General features: G+C 34.6%; 4 protein-coding genes across 13 annotated transcripts in view; 2 read left to right on the forward strand and 2 right to left on the reverse strand.

The window, feature by feature from the left end:
* Positions 1–2: 2 nt before the first annotated feature.
* Positions 3–5,312, forward strand: RpS2 (ribosomal protein S2). Its single transcript, XM_074143791.1, has 6 exons — positions 3–159; positions 2,904–3,129; positions 3,222–3,339; positions 3,914–4,077; positions 4,871–5,030; positions 5,115–5,312. Exons 2-6 carry the CDS (start codon positions 2,905–2,907, stop codon positions 5,270–5,272), a joined length of 825 nt encoding a protein of 274 aa, XP_073999892.1. The 5' UTR covers positions 3–159; position 2,904; the 3' UTR covers positions 5,273–5,312.
* A 7,059-nt stretch (positions 5,313–12,371) lies between these two features.
* On the reverse strand, positions 12,372–17,947 carry gkt (tyrosyl-DNA phosphodiesterase glaikit). Of its 4 annotated transcripts, none has more exons than XM_074143761.1 (12): positions 17,708–17,947; positions 17,359–17,454; positions 16,960–17,277; positions 15,897–16,280; positions 15,151–15,253; positions 14,890–15,003; positions 14,705–14,800; positions 13,907–14,077; positions 13,556–13,817; positions 13,067–13,182; positions 12,752–12,959; positions 12,372–12,630 (listed from the first exon to the last, which is right to left on the reverse strand). In XM_074143761.1, exons 2-12 carry the CDS (start codon positions 17,450–17,452, stop codon positions 12,496–12,498), a joined length of 2,001 nt encoding a protein of 666 aa, XP_073999862.1. In that variant the 5' UTR covers positions 17,453–17,454; positions 17,708–17,947; the 3' UTR covers positions 12,372–12,495. The 4 variants fall into 4 exon arrangements, with proteins under 4 accessions (XP_073999862.1, XP_073999864.1, XP_073999863.1 ...); XM_074143763.1 differs by having other exon boundaries at positions 16,960–17,274; positions 17,708–17,946; XM_074143762.1 differs by lacking the exon at positions 17,708–17,947 and adding an exon at positions 17,549–17,656.
* A 677-nt stretch (positions 17,948–18,624) lies between these two features.
* Positions 18,625–20,054, forward strand: Polr1D (RNA polymerases I and III subunit AC2 l(2)37Cg). Its single transcript, XM_074143803.1, has 4 exons — positions 18,625–18,800; positions 18,886–18,986; positions 19,274–19,430; positions 19,596–20,054. The coding sequence occupies exons 1-4, from the start codon at positions 18,786–18,788 to the stop codon at positions 19,638–19,640; spliced, it is 318 nt and encodes a 105-aa protein (XP_073999904.1). The 5' UTR covers positions 18,625–18,785; the 3' UTR covers positions 19,641–20,054.
* Positions 20,055–20,635: 581 nt separating this feature from the next.
* Positions 20,636–23,748, reverse strand: part of LOC141462162 (uncharacterized) — a 39,770-nt gene continuing 36,657 nt past the window's right edge. For all 7 annotated transcript variants that reach the window (XM_074143794.1, XM_074143798.1, XM_074143797.1 and 4 more), the window contains 3 exons: positions 23,534–23,614; positions 21,841–21,972; positions 20,636–21,588 (listed from right to left, as the gene is read on the reverse strand). In XM_074143794.1, coding sequence (XP_073999895.1) covers positions 21,469–21,588; positions 21,841–21,972; positions 23,534–23,614 — 333 coding nt within the window. In that variant the 3' untranslated portion in view covers positions 20,636–21,468. The remainder of the gene's footprint in view (positions 21,589–21,840; positions 21,973–23,533; positions 23,615–23,748) is intronic.

Genomic DNA, 23,748 nt, shown 5'->3' on the forward strand with positions numbered 1-23,748 from the left:
CCTAATTAGGTACATTTTTAAAATTTCGTGGGATTATTTGCGTCATATAAACTAATTCAATACTAGTACAGCATTCCGCCACTGGAGCGTCCTATATGCGGCTGAAGGTGTTCGATTTTATTCATAATCCTCCATTACTTCAACCTAAGAGGACGACAGGTTAGTGTTGCAAGTTAATATCTTTATTTTATTTTTTTTATTCCTAATCTAAACCATTGTTTAAAAATTATTTTCCCCATGTTAAAAAGATACCATGTGCTTAAAGTCTTTCATAAGTTAAAGAATTAATGAAAATTTTAACTTTCTAACCTTCAACCACATGGCGTCCCTAGGCTAGAGTAGTGTTTAATTATTGATTTTTAATTTTAGGTTCCTTGGTAATTAAGTTTATTAGTCAAATTATTAATATATTTAGTATTTTCTGTTGAATGATTATAGTATGAATGTAAAAAAAAAAATTAATTGTTTTTAAGCGCACGGTATGTTTGCCCTAATTTATATTTCTGGTCAACAATTATTTATTATTTGCTTTATTGATTTATCATAGCTGTTGAAACTATTTTTTAAAACATAACTTGTAGGGCGGAGAGACAAAATTAGGGTTTTTATAGCTTCACCTTATGTACATGTGTTGAAGTGTGATTTCTTTAAATGCCAAGAGTAAGTTGGGTGATGATGATAGCTTTATCCTTTGCGGTTTCCACCAGAGGACTTTTCCGAAGTCTAAAGATGGGCCAAAGTGTCTGAACCTAACTACTCAATAGTTTTTTTTTAGAGTATTATAAATTTCAATTCTAATTTTAGGGCGATTTAGAACTCTTGTGTTGAACATAAATATTAAACAGAGGTAGGTTAATCCTCATGCCGAAGAGTAGCGTGGTCCATTTTACTCGAATGCTTGAATTTTACATTAATGATTCACTTAATTATCTTAACGCAAAACTCGTATAACTAAACAAGTAATTGTTCATTCTTTTTGGGGACTTTCAATGGGATTGAAAAAATAACTGCCATTTAGTCTAAAACAAGTAATACGTAGTAGTACTTTTAAAAATTGATTTTTTTTTTCTAGTTAAGAAAATAAAAACGTTTAACTATAAACCATTTGAGTTGGGTTTAGAATGAATACAGTAAGCATTGCTTTAGTTATTTTATTAAGGAATTGCAAGTAACGGGGCTTTACATTTTGGGAACATTTGGATGTAAACAATTTTGAATGTAACATTTGTGTATTGCATAAATTCTTTCCTTTGTGGTTTCCACTTAAAAAATTCATTTTGAGATTCGGAAATGGGCCAAGGCGTCTTTTTATTCAATCACCCTAAAGCTATTTAGTTTAAAATTAAAAAAAATAACTGATTCACAAGAAAGAACATTCCTTAAAAGTAGAAATCTTTTGAATTCTTTAAGAAAATATAAAAAAATTGTTCACAATGTCAGGTAAAGGAAATAATAAGTAACAATAGATCCCTCGGTGCTAATGACCACCAGAGTCGATAAACTCTCATGGTAAGGGTGCTAGTCATAATGGCCGTTTCCCTGAACTGGAATGTAATGTTAAGTAGTTGGATAATGATGAGGAATTCTTTCCTTTGCGGTTTCCACCAGAGAACTTCTCACTTGTGAAGTTCAGAGATGGGCCAAGGCGTCTGAATCCATCTACTCATTAAAACAAAACCTGTTCTTTTGGTTAAAAGTAGGAGGAAAAAAATGTTAGTTAAATAATTATCAATAGTTTCGGTGGAGTAGTGTGTTTTCTTCATGGTTTTTTGTTGTTATCTGACGACAATAACCCTAAAGGAATAACTACTGCATGAACAAGATGTTACGACAATCATGTAAAAAACTGTTTTTACTCAAAGACTGGAATTAGGAAAGGCGGTTAACTTCAACTTACCATCCATTTTCAGCTTTACTTCTCTCCTATTTCGTTAAACTGTTGCAATTTTTGGAGCAGATGCATTGTGATGAAAAATGTTTTCCTTTGCGGTTTCCACCAGAGAACCTCATTTCGAGGTTTAAAGATGGGATCAAAGCGTCTGAATCCATCTGCTCCTTTTTTTTTAAATTAAAATTAATTATGAAAGGTTTCTGTCCAGAATGTGATAGGTACCTTCTTCAGTGGCTGTTGTATTCTCTTAATAATAACCTCAAGCTTAATAATAATACATTGCATCAAAACAGAGTACTTGATGAATATATCAGTGTCAAGATATATTCTGCAATTATAAGTATTTAAAAAAAAATCCTATTTTCCAAGGTCAACCTTTAATAACAAAACATAATTACCGTTTACTCCATTTAAAGTTCTTAACTGTAAATTCATTTGGCTTTGTAGTTTAAATTTCCAAAAAAGGGCATTTAAATTGTTAATGATGAAGGATTCTTTTCTTTGCGGTTTCCACCAGAGAACCTCATTTCGGGGATCAGAGATGGGTTTAAAGAGTCTGAAACAAAATGCTCATAGAGAAATTCTCTTAAGTATAAAAGTCAAAATATTTTTTAAGACATTACTAGTTTACTTAAAAAAAAATTAAAATAAAATTTGAAATAGAAGGAATGTAAATTTAATTTTTCCAATAAAATCCACTTTTTAGGAATGATGAACAAATTAAAGCCAGTACTAATTATGAAATAGCCAATTTGTTTTTATCCAAAAACGTCGGCCATTCATAAGACTGGTTAGATCAAATTCTTTAAAAAATGTCTCGTTCTAAAGTAAATTTCTGAATATTGGACTTTGATGATAAAGCTTAATCTTTGCGGTTTCCACCAGAGTGCTCTCGAAGCACAAAGATGGACTTAAGCGTCTGAGTCTTGTCAGCCCAAAAACAATAATTGGCGATATTACCATTAATTTAGAAAACAAGTTGTATAATGTTTTTATTTATTACTTTCTCAAGTATGGCGGACGCAGCGCCAGCCGGTCGAGGCGGATTTCGTGGTGGTTTTGGCGGCCGTGGAGGCCGGGGTGGTATGCGAGGTCGTGGAAGAGGCCGTGGACGTGGACGTGGACGCGGCAAAGAAGCGGAAAAGGAATGGCTACCGGTAACTAAACTGGGACGTCTAGTTAGAGACGGCAAGATCAGAACCTTGGAAGACATCTATCTATTCTCATTGCCAATCAAGGTTAGTGCTTCATAGCAACACAACTTTTTTATATATTTTTTTTTTTTTTTTGTAGTCTAAATGGTTTTTAATTATTCCTTCATTTCTTTCAGGAGTTTGAGATCATTGACTTTTTTATTGGGCCATCGCTCAAAGATGAAGTACTGAAAATTATGCCAGTACAGAAGCAGACCCGTGCCGGTCAAAGAACAAGATTTAAGGCATTTGTAGGTAAGAGCGAATACAAAGATTAATTTAACTCAATGAATTTAATGACTTTTCTTCAAAATGTAAGTTAATTATCTCAAGAACAACGGAAAGAATACTGATTGACGCCAAACGAGTAAACAATATGACAAATTGTCAATAAGAGGTAAATGTTTACTCAACATACATCATAAAAAGGTTCTAATCAAGGTTATGAAGGGTGCTACTGTTTTGATTTATAGTTTTTAAAATTATTTTTAAAAAATCCTTGATTTTAGTTTTATTTTATTATAAAAAGAAGAATGCTTAATTGTTGAAGCAATTTATATACATGGGTCCACTCACCCAATTAGATCATGGGTTCAAAAAACTTCGCACCTATGTTCAATAAAGTATCTGAAATCAGTTTGATTTTGCAGACCATACTCACCAAATAACATGATGATATTTTAACCCATCAAAAATTGTATGAATTATCTTTTGATTATAAAAAACGTTCATGCACTACTATCTGACAAAAAGCTGTATTTTTTCTTGTTCATTATTAATATTTCGAAAGTATAAATGTAACTTAGATTTTTCTTCTTTTATAATTCAGCAATTGGCGACAGTAACGGCCATATTGGTCTTGGCGTAAAGTGCTCTAAGGAAGTGGCCACTGCTATTAGAGGTGCCATCATTCTCGCCAAGTTGTCCGTTGTACCAGTACGCAGAGGATACTGGGGTAATAAGATTGGTAAACCGCACACTGTGCCTTGCAAGGTGAGTGAATTTTTTTTTTTTTTTAATGAACATCTTTACGATTTAATGAATAGCAAGATTATCGATTTATACAGACTTTAATCGCAGGTCATTTCTTTTCAGCTGAAATCCTTCCGAGAGTCATTCTTAAAATTAGTAATCGTGTAGATCTTAAGAAAGCTGTAATTATTAGAACTTACGGAATGATCGTCAAAAAGTGCACGAAAAAGTTTAATGCTGAAAAATACCCAACTTTGACAATTTTTTTTTTCTCTTTTACTGTGAAACATAAATTTCCCAAATTTCCTATAAGGAAATTAATAGGGAAAATCCTCCTTTATAGCTGTAATTTTCTTGAATGAAGTATCATTCGAATCGAAATTTTACTTAGATGTGCATTTTAGGAGTCTCGAATCTGCGCATCTTGAAGAAAGGAGTTTGTCCCATTAAATAAGGCCCTCACTAAAACTATTATTCCTGTTAACTTCGATAAATCTTAACCCGATTTTGATAAGATTCAGTACGAAGAATTGGTGGTCCCTACATGACTATAAAGTGCCATCATGCTCGTACACCTACTAAGGGGAATATTGCAATCATGCCGTATTTGCAGTTTAAATTCTCTTTGCCCTTTTTAACTTCTAAGCTCAGAGCTGTTTTCTGACTTATTTCTGACAGAAATAGCCTTAAGAAAGAAGCATGTGCTGCAAACTTCTGAAAGACCTCGGCAGCGTCTTTGAGTCATTGCAACTATCACCTAGCTGAACACCTTGGATTAATTTTATTTCTTGTTTTTTTTTTTTTCTTGGGTCAGGTAACTGGTAAATGCGGTTCTGTACAAGTGAGATTGATCCCAGCACCCAGAGGAACTGGAATCGTAGGTGCACCAGTACCCAAGAAGCTTCTGCAGATGGCCGGTATTGAGGATTGTTACACTTCTGCCAGAGGTTCTACGGGCACGCTAGGCAATTTTGGTAAATATAATTTGTACAAAATTAGTAAATAAATCTTATATATTCTCCAAAATTTGTTAATAATTGGTTTTTTTATCATTATAGCAAAGGCCACCTATGCAGCTATTGCCAAGACTTATGCCTATCTGACTCCAGATTTGTGGCGTGACGTTCCATTGACTAAGCCACCTTACAGCGAGTTTGCAGACCATCTTGCCAAAAACCACAACCCTAATGTTGTTTCACAAGCAAGAACTGATTAAAAAAAATAAATCCTGCTGAAGGAATTTTTTTATCAATCTCTTTTTGTGATTTTCTTTTTTTAATTTGTTTTATTTTCTTTCCATCCTTCATTTTTTTCCTCAACTAGGGTTCAAAAAGGGGATAGATAATCACAGGAAGTCATCTTCTATTGTCCTAGTACTATATACAAAATAATCTCCAAGAATGTGAGCCCATCTTTCCTTACCAAAATTCGGAACTTCGTCTGCTAATACTATGAATTCTCCCTACCTCCATTGGTAAGGTCATCATATGCCGTGAGGATTACTTATTGTCACGTAAATTATGTTGCAACACATGTTTAGGCAAAAGAATCTCTGGTCAGTCATAAATCATGTAACTCTACTATTTGAACGTTTCATTTGTAGTGGAAAATACTAGAGTTTTTCGCTTACCAGCCTACACACACCATTCTCTGATTACCACCTCTTCGCTCCAGGTCTACTTTTTTTATAAGTGAAACAGTTAAAAATACGTATTTGAGAAAGTGAAAATGAGACACCAAGGTAAACAGGTAGGGCCGCAACCGTTAAGGTAAACTTAAATACCCAAGAGAGTGGACTACACCAATTTTAGATTTAAGCTACCATTTGTAACTCGTAAGGCGAAGACATGTTTTAGCTTGTAATAATATGAATTCTGATAGGTGTATGCTAAAATAACTTGAATTTCTGTACGATCGAAAAACCGAATCGTTCAGCTTATATAATTCGTTTCTAGGGAAACATTTTGACAACAATTTCACTTTTTAGCTCCACAAAGTTTGTAGTTTTTTGTTGGACGAAAAGAATTTTAACTTTAAAATTATTTAGAATAAGGAACTTTGTGGGGTTAGGGAGCTGTTTAAAAAAAAAATTCTCGTTTTTCCGCGCAAAAAAAGTTTTTTTACACTTGAAATTTTTACAATAACAAAGGACTAAACCCAACAGCAAAACTAAAATGGAGGAGAGTAGCGATGGGCTGCCACATGACAGAGGACCACCACCGATACCCTACATCCAAGCGGATAAGTATACTACTAATAATAGTAATACTGACAGTAGCAATAACTCCAATAGTTCGCCTACAGAAAACATTAGCGTAATTCCTAATGCAGGCAAATCAAATAAAAGGTCGCTGGTTCGGGAGGGAACCCCCTTGGACCTAATCCGGGCTCCCAAATTGGGTAAAAATGACGACATGACGAAAAATAGTGGTCATGTTGCCATAGAAACATTACAATTACCGGCTGGAAATAAATTCAAGCCAAATGATAAAGGTCCCTACTTCATCTTTGTTGAGGGAAATGAGGGTAACCTGGGAAGTATCCATCGGGTTACTTTTGGCAAATGGATTTACACCGAGGATAATAAACATTCCCATGATATCCTGGATATAAGGTCAGTTGGGAAGAATAGAATGAAAATTGAAACAAGTACCCCCGAGGCAGCAAATTATTTGACAAATAATAATTGTTTTTTTAAAAAAAAATTGAAAGCCTACATTCCGGACCACCTTATTTTTTCAAAAGGTGTCATAAAAGGGATGGAGTCTTCAATATCTGAACAAGAGATTTTGGAGAATATTCAAAGTCAAATCCGAGTAGTTAATGTAAAAAGAATATTCAGAAGGGTAGAAAACAGGCCACTCGAGACCTGCTTTCTGACGTTTGATAGTCAGAGCTTACCGAGATACGTTTCAATGTATGGTGCCAGGTTTAAAGTGGAACCATATGTACCAAATAGAAGACCGTGCGTCAACTGTCTTCGATACGGGCACTCCAGCTCACAATGCAAAGGGCAACCGAGGTGCAGTAAATGTTCTGGTGCTCATAGCATCGAACAATGTGAAATAAACAAAACGGAATGCATCCACTGCCGAGGTAATCATTTGGCTACGGATGCAGCGTGTCCAAAATATAAAGAAGAAAACAAATTGATTAAAGAAAAAGTTACATATGGTACTACATATCTAGGAGGTACCACCTTCGTAGAGGTAACCAAAAGGAACAGATTCGAGTGCTTGTCGGAGGAAGAATTTCCCCCCCTTCCAGATCCCTTACTCCACCCCATAAAACATCAACGACCACGAAAACAAAAGAGGCGGTCAGAGAAGAAAACGCCGATTTTGGGCGAACATCGGGATGTTCCTGAAGGGCCTATTGTGGAAATCGAAGAAGTCAGCCAAAAAAAAGACAAGGATAAAATCAGTATCAAGGATATCCGAAAAACTTTTGCCGCAGTAGATCACCCAGTGGTGGATGTAATCATTGGAGTGATCGATTCATTGAGTAAGGGAGATATTGGTGAAACTACCAAATCCCTAGCACTACTTGTATCCCAATTCTATAAAGGGGAAAAAACTGAGAGTGCTACTCCTTCAAAAGGAGCGCATTCTGCGGGTAACGCGAGAATGCTCACCAAAGAACGAAGGAGTAGTCTGCGGTCTAGTTCGGAAAGAAATGAGAATAGTAAAACAAAAGCATATAACCTTGAACATATGAAGGATACTCCAAAAGTGCCTTTAGGCTGTAAATCTAAGATAATCACACAAAAACATTCTCAATCCTAATGAAAATTTTTCAAATAAATATAAGATCGTACTTAGCCAATAGGGACAGTCTTGATGTCCTGCTGCGCGAGAGGTGCGTCGATGTGGCCATCTTAAGTGAAACATGGTTTAAGTATAACCTAAAATTAGAGTTGCGAAGATATCACGTTGTCAGAGACGATCGTGAGGATGGATATGGTGGAAGTGCCATATTTATCAGTAAAAAATTGCCTTTCGACCCAATAGTGCTGAATAATCCATTGAGGGGCAGAGTTCAGATATGTGGGGCTAAAATCCTATTTAGGAGCGTCAGTATTACGGTCCTTGGCACTTACTGCCGTCCTGGGCATAAAGCCTCAGTAGAGGAATGGAGTAATGTGCTAAATCAGGTTTCGGGTCCTCTTATTCTTGGTGGAGACTTTAATGCGCTTCATCCAATGTGGGGGGGACATCGGGAAAACCTAGAAGGACGAGCTCTAGCAGAGTTAATAGATTCGTACAATCTGTGTACATTAAATGATGGGTCACCCACTATGATTCCCCGACCGGGGGCTCGAGCTCAACCTGTGGATATAACTTTATGTTCTCCGGATCTGATGTCTGAGCTCAGTTGGGAAGTAATACAAGAGCCCTTGGGTTCGGATCACCTGGGAATTCTGGTGAAGTCATTTGATGGGCGGCAGGCAACCTCTGGTGCACGCATTAGGCACCCTAAGGCAGGAGGTTGGAATCTCAGTAAGGCGGATTGGGAAAAGTATCGGATGGTACTGGATTTAAAATTCAGTGCATCGGAATCCACCAGCTGCACTTATGATTATTTGACTCAAGAAATAAGATCAGCGGCCTTAGGATCCATTCCTAGATTCCCACAATGGCTTTATTTAAACCCAAATCGAGCAATCAAGCCTTGGTGGGATGATGATTGCAATAGAGTCAAGCAAGAGTCAGTAATAGCCTACGAAAGCTATAAGAGAGCACCCACCTTGGAAAATTACGTCAATTTAAACAGAAAACTAGCAATCAGTCGTCGGACGTACAAAGAAAAAAAACGAATAATGTGGTACGAATTTTGCAATAGTTTAGATAGACAAACTCCCTCTAACGTCATTTGGAAGCGAATTCGAAGTCTAAAAAAAGGTTACTCTCCCCAAGTAGAAGTCACGGATGATGGCCATTGGGTTGAAGAATTCCATAAATCTCTGACTCCGGACTATGCTAGCCAGTTTATCGACCTATCAAATATCCCAATTGGTGATGAGGACTTGAATCAGCCATTCCAATTGTGGGAATTGAAGTATGCTCTAAAAAAAGGAGGCAGTACATCGCCCGGCCAAGACGGTATTCACTATCAAATGCTACAAAACCTTCCATTTCCGGCCCTTTTGTCGCTCCTTAGAATTATGAACGAAATGTGGGTTGGGGGAGCTATGATTGAAAGTTGGAGAACCCATTTAATATTTCCTCTCTTAAAGCCTGGTAAAGATCCCAACTCGTACCAGTCGTATCGGCCAATTGCTTTGTCGTCCTGTGCGTGCAAAACGTATGAACGAATGATAAAGCATGGGTTGGATTGGTGGGTGGAGGAATATAGTAAGCTGGCCCCACATCAGCTGGGTTTTAGAAGGCACCGTGGCACATTAGATTGTCTGGCAGCGTTTGTTAATGAAGTGCACTTAAATAGAACGGAAAACAAACCCTTATTAGCGGCTTTCGTAGATATTCATAAAGCATATGATAACGTAAATATCGCAATACTAAAGGATAAAATGTTGGTAATGCAAGTACCTGGTAGGGTAATAGTAAATATAATTAATATGTTACAACAAAGACAGTTAATTATTAGAAGGGGAGTTTTGGTAACGGGTCCCAGAACAACAGGCATTGGTCTCCCCCAAGGTGCCGTGCTTAGCCCTTTGCTATTTAATATATATACATCTGATTTGAGAGACTGGCTCGTTCCGGAAATCAGGATAGTCCAGTTTGCTGATGATTTCACTGTATACACTGGAGGAAAATCCGAAGAAAATTTGGTAGAAATAATGGGACAGGCCTTGCATGATCTCAATGCATGGTGCAACCACTTGGGTTTTCGCATTTCTGAAAATAAGAGCTCAGTCACCATGTTTAGTAGAAAGCGTCAGAACATTCTTGCTGGCACTATACAGCTAGGGCCGTTTAAAGTTTCGCAATCGCCAATAGTTAAGGTCTTAGGACTTTATGTAGACCACAAATTAACTTGGAGACCTCACATTAAGAGAATAATCCAAAGTTGTGAAAAAGCATTGAATGTGCTTAGATATGTTGCACATGTCACATATGGTACCGACCCAAAAATAGCCCTTCTGCTTTACCGAAATTTAATTTTATCTAAAATAGATTATGGTTGCGGTATTTACGGAGATGCCTGCCAAACTTCACTATCTGGGTTGGACAAGGTCCAGTACAAAGCAATACGCATTTGTCTGGGAGCTATGAGATCAACTCCCACAAATGTTCTCCTTGTGGAGGCTAAAATTATGCCTCTACACATACGTCGAGAATTATTGTTGGGAAAGTTCTTAAGCAAAAGGCTAATTAAGTTTAAGGAAGTTTCCTTGATGAGAGTCTCAGAGCTCTCAGAAGTGGTTCGCTCACACAGGTTTTGGTTAAAAAAGAAAACGCCATTAATGTGTGAAATGTTTAGAGTAACGGAGAAATTGTACTCTGGCCTAGAGGTGTTGCACGCGTCTCCTCGAAGATCTCTTCACTATGAAGTATCTTGTAAAGAATCTCCGTACGTCCATTTAGATTTATATGATAAGGTGAAAGAAGAATGGGGGGATTTAACATACCTAGCTTTTATAGCGCGCATGAGGGAAATCATAATCAACCCTTATTTACTATTTACGGACGGATCAAAATCGGAGCAGGGAGTAGGTTGTGCTGTACTTGACCCGCAAACGGGAAGTTTTCGCCTATACAAGCTCCCTAATAATGCCTCAATATTTACCGCAGAAATCGTAGCGATTTGGAATGCGGTAATCCTGGCGGAACAAATACAAAGTAATGACATAATAGTCATTCTTAGTGATTCTAAAAGTGCACTCCAAAAAATAAAACGTCCGGGCGATGTTTTTGATCCCATAATTATAGAAATTATAAGTCATTTGATTAATGCAATGGGTAGGTTGCATCTGGTTTGGCTGAAAGGGCATGCTGGGATAGTTGATAACGAGAAAGTCGACGTGCTAGCAAAAAGAGCGATCTTGTTAGGGGAACACACTCCAGTGCTCAATTTAGCGGATTTCGAAGGTGCTTTAAGAAAGCGTTGTTATGACGCATGGCAAAAGCTCTACGATCTGGAAAAAGAAATTAAGGGTAAATATTACGCTGATTTACAGCCTAGGATTCCCAACAAGCCATGGTTTGTAGAAGTACTGGAGGGGGGAAGGCAATTTTACACAACAATAATGCGACTGAGGTTCAACCATAATCTCACAAATCCTCATCTGCATAAAATTAAGTTATTAGATAGTCCCAAATGTGATTGCAATAGCGGGGAGGATGGGGACATCGATCACCTCCTCTTCAGATGCAGTAGATATAATAGAAATAGAGACAAGTTCCTAAATGAATTGGCAACACATGTACGATTTCCCTGTAGCGCTAAAAGTGTTTTAGCTATAATGAATCCTGATGCGCTACGAATTATTTACAAATTCATTAGAGAGAATAAAATAAAAATATAGGATGCAGCTAAACTCCATAGTTGCGATTTTAGTTCTTAATTACTCACACAAGTACTATCATAACTACACTACTAATTACACCACTCTAAGCTCACATCAAATAACGAAGTCACATTCAGAGACCATTGTGTTGTTCTAGGAAGGAATGTCAGTACGCAGCGCTCAAGATATCCTTATCTCATGGAAGCCACGACGCAGAATGTAGTAGAAGAGTGGCTGGCATGACGAAGAAAGAAGGGAAAGAGGCTGCGCTATTCCTCAAATTGAATATTGGAAAAGATAGGGCTGGTTTTTTTCCACCAACATATTGGTAAATTGAGGCGCTGGGAGCCAACTGTAATTGTTCATACCAATATGTTGGTTTTTTCCAGCCCTCATATAAAGTAATTGGTTAATGTGCAAACAAGACCACAAATACAATAAATAAATAAATAAATAAATAAAGTTGAAAATCTCTTATGTGGTAGTAATTATAGATTAGCATGTGTATTGAAAGGTTATTTGTCGGCTCAGGGATTTTTGATAATTCTTTACTTGAAAACCAGGGGTGGGTGTCGGTCTAGTGGTCAAGAGCGTGGCTTTGTAAGTGAGAGATCCCCAGTTCGAATTCCGCGAATTGTTTATAGTAAAGTATGAGCTTCCGTCCACAACACCTAATTGACGTTAAGCCCTGCCTGAAAAAGTAGGCGATTGCTTTACTAATTTTTACAGTCCATTACCACATAAAAGGTACCAAACTTCTAAAATAATATTACTACTATTACAGTTTCTTCAAGAACGCTAAATAAAATCGACAAAAAATAATTACTATTGTACGAGTAAATAAGCCAAGCTGTACGTCTTTTTTTTGCACAGGAACTTTATTATTAAAAATCAATTTTTTTACAGTATTTTAATAATTACAAATTAATATGGAAGAAGCATTAAACAAAACAAAAAAATAGTGTTTACATAATATTTTCAATAAACCAAGGAATGTCTGAATAAGCAAACGACGTTGGCGGTAGATCGTAAGGCATAGGAAATACTGGTGCATTCTCGTCTGCCAATTCTTCTGTTAAAGGGAAATAATCTCTATCAATCTGAAAAACAAATAAAATAATGTTTTATTTTTCGAAAATACTTTACAGTATGATTATACTGGAGGGTAACACTGTTCACAAGAAAGGTAGTAAAAGGTTATCAAAGTTAGGTTACACTGACCATGAACTGAGGTAAGAACAGTACACCAGCTTCATAAGATAGAATGTTCAATGAGCCAGACTTCGAGAGTACGCCCCAAGCTGCTTTGGACATATTCGCACTGGTCAATACAAAATATGAAAGCTTTGAACAATCTGGTGAAACCCGGCAATAAGTTTTTATATGCGGTGGCGCTCGAGTACGATGTCGATGGTCACTGATCCATTGACTAGAAGAAGAAATAAAAAAGATGTAATTTAGTGGATGATTAATTTACGTCATTATTACCAAATTACTAAAAATTAAAACATGCACCTCTTAAAAAAAAAAACTTACCACATAAACGAGGTAACCCATTCCTGTCTCTGATGTGTTTTTCTCGAATATGGAAGACATCCGCCACCAAGAAGGCCGTCATAACTTGAGGATATATTTTCAAAACTAGGGTAAATCTGTAAACCGAAGATTTAATGTTTGGTAAATCTTTACATTAGCCCACGGAGGTGTGGCCTAATATTAAAATAATTTCAAATTACTTTAAGATTGATAATTTTATTTAAAATTTTTTCGTGGTAGGCTGTGCACCCCCCTGTTTGCATATGACATGAAGCTGTTGTGGCGTCCGAGTTAAAAGATAGAATAGCTGTATCATCAGCGTAAGTGCAGAGCAGTGAATTTGAGTCAGATGTGTACACAGTATAGAGAAGAGGTCCGAGAATACTACCTTGAGGTACGCCAGCCCGCGCTGGCCAAAATGATCAATGCGAAGTCAAATATTACAAGATTATGTTATGACTCTATTAATATAAATCACAAGATACTCACAAATCTAAAGCTAGGCTTAGAATAAACTCCATGCCTTTTACCACTTGTAAATGTGGAAAGCATATCGCTGAGTAGCCATGACTCTGGTTTAGGCCCCAGCGACCCAATCGATGAACACTGAGCGATCACTGGATAAGAATTATTATCCGAAATATCGATATGTTCATTCAGTAATTTCGCTAAAGATGGATGACCAAAATCATGTTTTAAATGTCCAGCCGGTGAATGATGAGTTCCAGGTACGGAGCTAATAAAAAATACTCTAGAAATAAAGAAAACAATACAGAGTAAATTTTACTAATAATTGTTTCTTTTTCGCAGAAGCGAGAAAAACAAAAAAAAAAAAGATACCTAACAGCAGACATGTCTACATTTTGTAATTTTTTCACCCAAGGTACAAGTTCCGGTAATTTATACGCTGATAAGTATTTGATAAGATCTCTTTTGAAATTTGTAGGACTATCACCAGCCATTGTATCACTTTTTTTCGGTAGGACACTACATCTAGGGCTTATCCACAATCTGAAAATGAAAATTTGGATTAATTTAGTGTACTAATAGTAAACAGTATATAAACTTAGGATGCAAGATTTGCGAGGAATCGGTCAGATAAAACAACTCGTCATTTTACCAACGTTTCGACAAATATATTGTCCTCTTCAGGGCGTGGCTATGCGGGTTGGTTGAGTTACAGAAACTCAACCAACAGTTTCTGTAACTCAACCAACCCGCATAGCCGAAACGTTGGCAAAAAGACGAGTTGTTTTATTTGACCGGTTCCTCGCCAATCTTCCATCCTAAGTTTAACAATTTGCGGTCACAAAAACTATATATTCATACAGTATATATTTATCTATAACTAGAACATGAAATGTTTTTCCCTAGAAAATTCGATTAAGGACAGTTCTAGGTGAAACGGGTTCGGGAGATTCCTTCTAAACGGCACTTTTCTGAAATGTACGGTCCTAACTCTTTAGTACTGTTAAAGTGGGTTAAATGCTTGGACAGACTTACCTGCAAGGTATTTTAGTGTAATGTACAGTTAAGCTGTTTGATTACTTAATATGACCGGATAGGTTTCCTGAACAAACCATCTAGAAAGCTATTGCTTTGACCAAGAACAAGGTAATTTTTCAAAAAGGAACTTACCCCTGTGTTCTATTATCCCAGTCGGATTCCACTAAATTTGCTGTACAAACTACTATTCTAATACTATCATCAGTGTAAGAAAATACCATCATTTTTCTGAAAATTTTGGAAAAACATTCTTTCAGTTATACTCTAAAATAAAAAATATATACACAAATTTTAAAGTAAAGCAATGAACAACTTACGAATGATGAGATCCAAATGAACTTGGAGGCTTTACTTTAACTGGTGTTAAAAAATGTTTAAATCGATCTAATTCCATGTCCACATCTCCGTACAACAATGTCATAGGTTTATTTCTGAAGAGTATTTAAATATAGATAATATTTTAAATTGATTTTTGAATTACGTATTTAAATATAGATAATATTTTAAATTGATTTTTGAATTACATTAGTAGTAACATCATAATTATTTTTTATTTTAAAATTGTATGCACTACCAACCTATGCCCCATTATATGATACTGCGCCAACAACCAACCGAATTGAACCATAAAATTGATCTGCAAGGAACTTTCTAGCTGTCCTAAGTTAGGATCCACAAGCTCTGCAAGTATCAAGATTTACATATTTCAATCAAATGTGTTTTTGGTAACAAATCACAAAAAAAAAAAAAAAACTACAATAAACCCTTGTACAGTTCACTATCCTAACTCGCTAATTTTTTCTAAGTCACCAATTTTTGTGGTTGTAGAGGTCATGTATCTACTTGTTGCAAGTCAAGAGTATTTGTATCACAATTCAACCTGTGCACAGCTTATCTTGATTTGTAGAATCTGTTTTGTATTATGAACTATATTGCATGGTACAATAGGTATGCAAGATCCTGTATTACAGGTCTATTCGCCAGTATATTTTTTCCCGACTTTTTCATAAAAACATCAATAATAAAACAGAACAGATTATATCAAAAAAACTGTACTATAAAAAAAAGAGACAAAACAATGTAGTGAAGCAAATTGCTAGAAAGGAAAAACATTCCTTTGACTTTTCAACAACAAAGAAAAATCGCCAGTAAAATAGCCCATTGACCGACTTGCATAGCTTCGTATCATGTAACTAAGACTTCTGCTTACAATGTTAGGCTCTTAAAAGATACTTTAACTGAATGGCTCAAGACTAAGTTACAAATATTGTTCTAACTTCCAAATTGATGTAAAATAAAAAAAGCAAACATAATTCAGACTTACCAGCAAAAGTAAGTGATAACATTTCATTATGTGTTTGTGGCGAATCCGAAATTGTGGTTAAAAAGAAATTATAAGGTGCAGCAGCCATTAATTTGTTCAAAATTGGATTTTTCACTCGATCCAACACAACAACTCTATAGCCTTGAGCTTGAGCTTCATTTTTAGACGTGGCATACACCTTACAGCTGGCTTCTTCTGGATGTTTACACCGTGAAGACCTACTTGAAGATGAAGATGGTTGAATATGATCTTCTGAATCTTCACTTACTTCATTACGTCTCAAGAAACTCAATTGTAACTTTAAAGTTTCTAAACTAATTTCTGTTTTATGATCGGGTGGGATGGAAATTTCTTTATCGCCCATGATTTTTATTAAATCGTTCACTATAAAATAAGATATTTTTGTTATTATGATATTAATTACAGAAATTAAAATTTTGAATCAGAATAATGTTAAGATAAGATACAAAAGTGATGGGAGATTGGGCTCTGTTACATGTGAAGCTGTTTTTTAACGATGAAAGTTGTAATCACTTAAAATTTCGAGGAAATGGCCTTTGAGTATAGGCTATATTCCGTCCTCCCTGACGTGACTGCCAAGCAATCGTTCGGTAATGTAGGACTGCTTAGGAAAATGAAGCATCCAAGTGCTTAGATCCCATCCAATTCTCCTGCTAGGCACACATATGGTCTTGAATGCTTATTGATAGAATTGAAACATAATTCAGGCCGTCTTAATTTTATAATTTATTTGGGATTTAGAATGAACGACGAAGATGGCCGTTACAAATGAGAAGCTAGGTAGCACTATTGACAAACTAAATCGAAACAAGTTATGTCTGAAATAAGTTTGTCTGCAAGTTCTGATATATAACGTGTTTCTGAAGTTCCACGTCCGACAAGTTCAAGTTTAACCAGAGATCCTTGACAAATTTAAGCTGAATTAGAAGCTGCACTCATTCCAAGGTCCTTGGGCAATAAGTGGCTTGAATAATTTCAAGCTTAAAACTTTTACATCAATAAAGGGTTAATATAAAAAAAATAAAATAAGGAAAGTACTCACAATGCGGATGTGAAAATGTTTCAAAATGTTTTGGATTCTTTCTATAGCATTTTTCTCCGTAACTGCAAATTTGTTCATTTGATGAAGATTTATCATTATTCTTACTAGAAGACATTGGGCTTCCAGTTAATTTTTTATTAGGGCTTAAACTAACTGGAGAACTTTTACCAATATTTTGTAAACTATCTTCTACAGTAGTACAATCAGAACGAATTTCTTGCAGAAATTTTAACTGTTCTCGTAAAGTTTGATGACTAAGTTTTGCTATAAACGTTGTAGGAATATTCAAATCTTGATATTCTTCTAATAGTTTTTCTACTAGATCAACAAATAAACAAAAAATTAATAAATTTAGGGGAAAATTTATGTATTTACCATGTCAAACATAACAGAACTCACAGTGTCGATGACGCCTCTCATAAAAATGTTGTTTTTTCTTTCTGTAACATTTTTCACCTAAATGACAATCCATACGCAAGTCAGAAACGTTCATACCTGCAAATGATCAACTTCATTACGTTTAAAATTAAAACATGCGTGTCAAGAAATATACAGTATTAGTAATCATTTAAATATTTAAACTACTAACAAAGTCATGCTTTTCAAGACCATTTCTTTCAGTGATATACTTTAATCGGAAAAAAATTAACCAAAACATGATAGATAAAAGCAATTCAAAAAAAAAAGTAAAAGAATGTTTTTTATCCACTTAGATTAAATTTATAGATTCAATTTGATTGATATTTACGTTTTTTAAAGGAAAAAATCCTCCAAAATTACAAGTATAAGGCGTTAATCCTCAGAAGTACTAAAAAACCATTGCACAGATAGGTTTGAAAGCAAAACAAAATTACTCATTATATGGGAGGATAGTTTTTCAAGAAGAAATTTACTTTGGCACACGACACAACCTCCCAATTGTTGACAGATATCCGATTTAACAGAGCGTGTACTTTGGGCGCGATACAGATAAGTATAACCTCCTTTACATATTTCTGTTAGGAAATGACTCTATTTGAAGATTCGTTCGTTTAAATGAATTGGTATTCTAGTTATGCAACGCGAATATTACAAATTATTCAATTTTCACACATTTTCTTTAATCTTAGAATATTCATGCATAGTACGAATAAAAATTATTGCTTAGATTTTTAACTCCTCAAATTAAATTGTAATTCACATTCTAAAATCATCTCTTATTTAAAAGAACGAAAATTTTGAATTAGTACTCACTTCCTAATTAGGACAATGTTTTCAGGGCTTAAGTAGTGCTAGAAGAACTACAAAGTAAAATTCACCATCCAGTATATACATATTTGAACTGATTAATCATCGCTGATACTGGATGAAAAGCGCTAAATCTGTAAGGAATTCAACAAACGGTGTACTACGATGGACAAAATCAACGATACATTTCACATTCATGTAAATAATAAATGTTAATGCTTAATGATTTTCAAAATCAGCATGTTTTAAGATATCATTTACAAAATAAAACTTTCTTTTATTATAAACATAATTTTCAAAATAAAAGTCGGGGTTTTACTGAAGTTTTTCTTTTTCCACTTGTTTTGGGCGGGGCGGAATAACTTTTTAAAAATAGGGATTTGAATCAAGTCGTTCCACCATTGCATTCGTTCCAGTGGACCGAGTTCCCTCAAATAGCCTACAAATTCATAGCAGGTTATAATATAAACTGCTTACTGCTCAGTCTAGTGTGCTCTGTGCCGAACGATTGTACTTCAGTAGCATAATTTTCGGCGCTTTATTAAAGTGTAATATTTTTTCCCCCAAGACAACCAAGGGTATTTTATGTTATATTGATTATGAAAATTGCTGAGGTAATATTGCTGTTTTCCTTCTCTTTGTTGATAAAAAAAAAATGCTACTGAACTTGCATCAAAAGTAATAATTTTTTGTTTGCAGTTAGTTGGTGATGAAGATTCAGACGATAAATCCAGAACGTTTGTGTTTTATGACGAAGGACATACATTGGGCAATGCTTTGCATTTTATCATTTCAAACTAGTAAGCAACAAAAATATAAAATTCATATTATGCAAACATCTAAAGTGAAATACTCAAATGATCTTTTTGCTAAAAAATTTGGTTGGTTAGCTTCAATTTCATATCAAGTATGTGTTAAAATGCCAATTGAAGTCATTCGTTACGTATAATAATATTCAATACGAAAATTACTTTTTGTATTTACTGAAACTCATGGAGATTTCCGGCCTAATTGCAATTCACTTTTGAGAACTTTTTAAACCAAGTACTACCATTTATTGTGTTAATGCAATATATTTATATTTTAGTCCGGAGGTAAATTTTTGTGGTTACACTATTCCACATCCTGCTGAAGCAAAAATGCACTTAAGGATACAGTCGAGTGGTCCAAAAGCGTTGGACATTTTACAAAAAGGGCTCAAAGATTTAGAAAAACTATGTGATTTTACATTAATGAAGTTTGATGTGAGTATCAAATAAAGTTAATCGGCTTATTAATTTATTTGGAAACAATAATTCATAAATACAATTCAATGGTGCGTTTGTTAGAGCGCAATTTATAGCCTGCTTTGAAAAACTTTTAAAAAGTGTTTTTGTATTGCTTTTTCACATTTTATCTTATTTTTACAGCAATCAATGACCGAATACAAGGACAATATTACTGTTGAACAATGATCTGTCTAGTTTTGATGAGATTTTTGGATGATTTTTTTTCTTCTGTCCCTGTCGATACCAGTTTGTGTACTAAGTTATAATCGTTAATATTATTTATATATTGAAAATTATTTGATATATTAATGTAAAGCAAATATAAGAGAAAGTGTATGGAAATGGCCACAGACTGTTCTCAATGTACCATTGATGCCCTTCACAGGAGCTTCTGGAAATTTATAAATGTCGAAGATATGTGATAGAGGAAAAAAATATGTGCAAATGTGCAAGAAAAATGTAAATGTAATGAACTAATTCAGGGATGGATTTATTTAGAGAGCATATTGTAAAATAATTATTGAGATGTTGAACGTCCTCTTGTAATTTAAAAACTGTTAAATTTTGAACAAAAATAACCGAAATATATTATTAAATTTACACTTATTGTGTTCCATTTTTGAATTTCTAAACCTTATCTGGACTTCAGCGTAAAAGAATCAGCACTGTTGAAGGAAAAAGGGACTAATCAATCATCTGGGTATCTTGATAAATAAATGAATGAGATCAAAATGTTTTACAGGAAATAAAAAAGGTTTTACAGGAAATAAAAAAGGTTTTACAGGAAATAAAAAAGGTTTACAAGAACTTCTAGTTTTCTCAATACAGTTTTGAAACAGAGAATACGCCATCTGCTGAAATCAGTCGCATTTAATACCTCCATTAATGTGTACTGGCATTAATTAATTAAGTTTGAAGCACGAATTTCGTGAAAAGTATTTTCTTGTTTTGCTTCCAGGTAGGAAAAACCCACTTGAACATACAAGCAGGATATAGGGTAAAATTAAAATTAGGGGCCCTCAAAATAAAATTATTTTCACTTTTTCTTTTTTGTTAATCGAGAAAATCGCAAAAAAATGCATTAAATAATAATACTAAATTAAAATAAATGCATTGTGGATCTTAGAAAGAAGTGTGAACTATTTTAAAAGATATTTGGTTAATAACTTTTGACTTGTTGGTCTTAGAACAAAAAATTAACTTTTATTTTCACAAAACTATATGTAATATAAAATAAATATGTTTCAAAACTTAAATTAATTGACAATATTTAAAAAAAAAACTAGTTAAAAAATCATATCTTGTCACTACAAAATGGTAACTTTTAATAATTAATACTAAAGTTGTATACTGAATATCAGTAACAACTTGACTACTTACTACTTGAGCATTATTATTTTCAAAGTTACTCTGCTTCGTTTCTAGTCACACTAAGTAATATTCCGTCAATGAATTGTTGTAATAATCCTTTACTCCTTAGCGCTTAAATTCTCGAAGTGTTCTATTAATGAAACTACATCTTCAATATTGTAAGAGAAGAATGAAGAATAAAAGATTCATTTGGTTTTGGAATTGTCTCCATAAAAAAGAAGTAGTAATCTATAATTTACAAAAATTAGAAATTAGAAAACAAAAACTTATTGTCAAAATAACTTTCTGAATATTCAGAACTGCTAATAAATTGAAAAATTAAAACTTCCCTTTCTTGAAAATTACATAAGATTTAGAAATATTATCAGTATATAATATGTAAAGGGAGACAAGCTCGGCCCAACGGATCTTTTAACTAACAATTGAAACCATCGACGAAATATTTCTCTGAGCAACAACAAAACGCACAGAAACGCCTCGCAAAACAATTTAAATAAGTACAATACAATTTGACGGTACACAACTAAAAAAAAAAAATGGTCATACTTTCAACAACAGCGTTCGTTATTTCAATTATAAATATTAATTTACAATTGGCAAGTAAAGTAACGAAACTACTACGATTAATTACAAAAATAAAAACTCAGGATGGATTTGTAGTCGATCTAGGAGTGGTCGTCGTCGAGAACGCTCCGTCTACAAAGTAAGGTCTGACAGCATCCTTGATCTCTTGTCTGTAGCGTTGTATGTTTCTATTTGAATCCTGAAAAATAAAAAAACAAGAAGTACAACTTTTTACAATTGGTAAGTTTTGATGGAGAGAACTATTTTACATATTCTTCTTATTCGTAATTGTAGCTGAAAGAGTAAATAAAACGTTGCAGGACGAAAAATGCTTCATTTCTTTCCCTAACAACCTAATTTTCGATATCAACCATTCCAAATACATAAAACTTTACAATTTAACTATAAAAGAGGAAAGCACAAAATAAATAACCAAATAAAATGTTATTACCACCAGAGCGGATCTGAATTCAGTGTTGAACAATCTCACTAAACTTCTGTAATTACGTCCAAGGATATCGTTTACTTGAGGCAGTGTCAGACGTGTTGCACCACTTACTGACGTACTGTTCCCCGTCGAGTTCTGTTCATAAACATATAAACACACTATTCACTGATTACACAATTAATTTCACAATTAACTAGTTCAATATAATAATAATCATGTTTTGGACTTTGAAAACGCAAGTTAACTTAACATTAACTACAAAGGTTTATTTTCTTCTTTGACAGAAACGAATTTTTTTTTTTTGGAAGTTAAAAAAATATCTGATCGCTATTTTATAGTTTCTATTATTCCATTATTTCTGGCAAATAACACCTTTCGAAAACGCTCTTTTGTAAATGATAGATTTGTCACTTCTTTAAACTTTATACATTATGAATGCTTTTACTCCATTGTATGGGCTCTACTGTGCAAACAAAGGTAAACAAATTCTAACGAGTTATTTATGTATGTGTTTGTTTCAGCATGAGTTAATAAACGTGAACAAGGTTATAGATATGAAGTTAAAATAATAATAATAATTTTTTTTTTTTTTTTTTTTTTTCTATAAGTGAGGAAAACCTTCATAAAGGTACCAATGCGAAAGGTTATGTGGGATTCCTACCCACTAAAAAACCTCACTTCCTCGATTTCCTTGATGGACCCAGCCCGGGACCGTTTATCACATTACTTCGGGCTGGACCAGGAACACTATACACTCCGTCATTTTTCCCTCATTTCAGCTGAAGTGTTCCTCTTCAGCTTTCTTCTTTTTTAAAATATCGCTGACGGTCTTGTCCACCTTAGTCCAGTTGGACTTAGCGGCTAACATTTTGCCCACGATATTCTCTGGGGTAATAATAATAATAATAATAATAATAATAATAATAATAATAATAATAATAATAATATTTCTAGGGAAGGGATTAGCTATGAGGTTAGCATACTGGACTCCCACGCGGAGGTCCCGGGTTCGAATCCAGCTGCTGACCCTTAGATTTTCTCTTCCTAGGAGCTTCTTACAGCTCATTGTCCGGTGATGGACAGTGTTGTCTGTAACGAGAGAACACTGTCCGGAGGCCGGCAGTGCACTGGAAAAAGCTCCGGGCGCCAATAACCTTAGATGTTGATGCGCCTTAAAAAAAAAAAAAAAAAAAAAAAAAATAATAATATTTCTCTTCCTAGGAGCTTCTTACAGCTCACTGTCCGGTGATGGACAGTGTTGTCTGTAACGAAGAGAACACTGTCCGGAGTGCACTGAAAAAAGCTCCGAGCGCCAATAACCTTAGATGTTGACGCGCCTTAAATCATTAAAAATAATAATAATATTGGAGTACAAATTTTTCTCAAAAAATAAAAGATTTGGAAGAAATGATTCTTTAAATGAAGCTAAATTTAGGAAAAAAGCCAACTTGGCAATCGCAATAACATCATCTCCGAAACCAACTGAAAAACTTTCGGCAAAATTTAAAAAAATTCAACGAGCTCACAAGTAAGCAAACCACACCTACATATTTAATAGCAGAACTTCTGAAGGAAGATGTGCAAAATTTACGTAGCAACGTATATATTGGCTTCATTTCTGTATTTATTGTATTTGAGCATTTCTGGGACCAAGTAACCAAACTAATATAATTATTAAGAAAAGACTAAATAATACTTGTGATTGTGAATTCGGCGGAAATTCAGCGTTGATGATGTCTGTGATGTTCCTAACAGCTCTGTTGGTGTCCCGGATTGTCTGCAAGCAGAGAAAAAGATTATATTAATGAAATGATACTGATCCTTAAACTACATCTTTAACGATGGAGTGAATATAATGTAAAGCAGTTGTTTTAGAGAAGCAACTATTTTGTAAAATACAATCCTCAGTGT

This window comes from Rhodnius prolixus, unplaced genomic scaffold (assembly GCF_049639745.1).
Source record: "Rhodnius prolixus isolate KJV_2025 unplaced genomic scaffold, Rpr scaffold_18, whole genome shotgun sequence".
NCBI lineage: Eukaryota > Metazoa > Arthropoda > Insecta > Hemiptera > Reduviidae > Rhodnius > Rhodnius prolixus.

Coding starts and splice junctions, on each gene's coding strand:
- gkt (XM_074143761.1), bottom strand. CDS start 17,452: ATGAACGTTTCTGACTTGCGTATGGATTGTCATTTAGGTGAAAAATGT. Junction 16,281..16,959: donor AACATTTTCACATCCGCATT/GTGAGTACTTTC, acceptor CTTATTTTATAG/TGAACGATTTAATAAAAATC. Junction 13,183..13,555: donor CTAAGCCTAGCTTTAGATTT/GTGAGTATCTTG, acceptor TTCGGTTTACAG/ATTTACCCTAGTTTTGAAAA.
- RpS2 (XM_074143791.1), top strand. CDS start 2,905: ATGGCGGACGCAGCGCCAGCCGGTCGAGGCGGATTTCGTGGTGGTTTT. Junction 3,130..3,221: donor TATTCTCATTGCCAATCAAG/GTTAGTGCTTCA, acceptor CATTTCTTTCAG/GAGTTTGAGATCATTGACTT. Junction 5,031..5,114: donor GGGCACGCTAGGCAATTTTG/GTAAATATAATT, acceptor TTATCATTATAG/CAAAGGCCACCTATGCAGCT.
- Polr1D (XM_074143803.1), top strand. Junction 18,987..19,273: donor CATTTTATCATTTCAAACTA/GTAAGCAACAAA, acceptor TTTATATTTTAG/TCCGGAGGTAAATTTTTGTG. Junction 19,431..19,595: donor TTACATTAATGAAGTTTGAT/GTGAGTATCAAA, acceptor TTATTTTTACAG/CAATCAATGACCGAATACAA.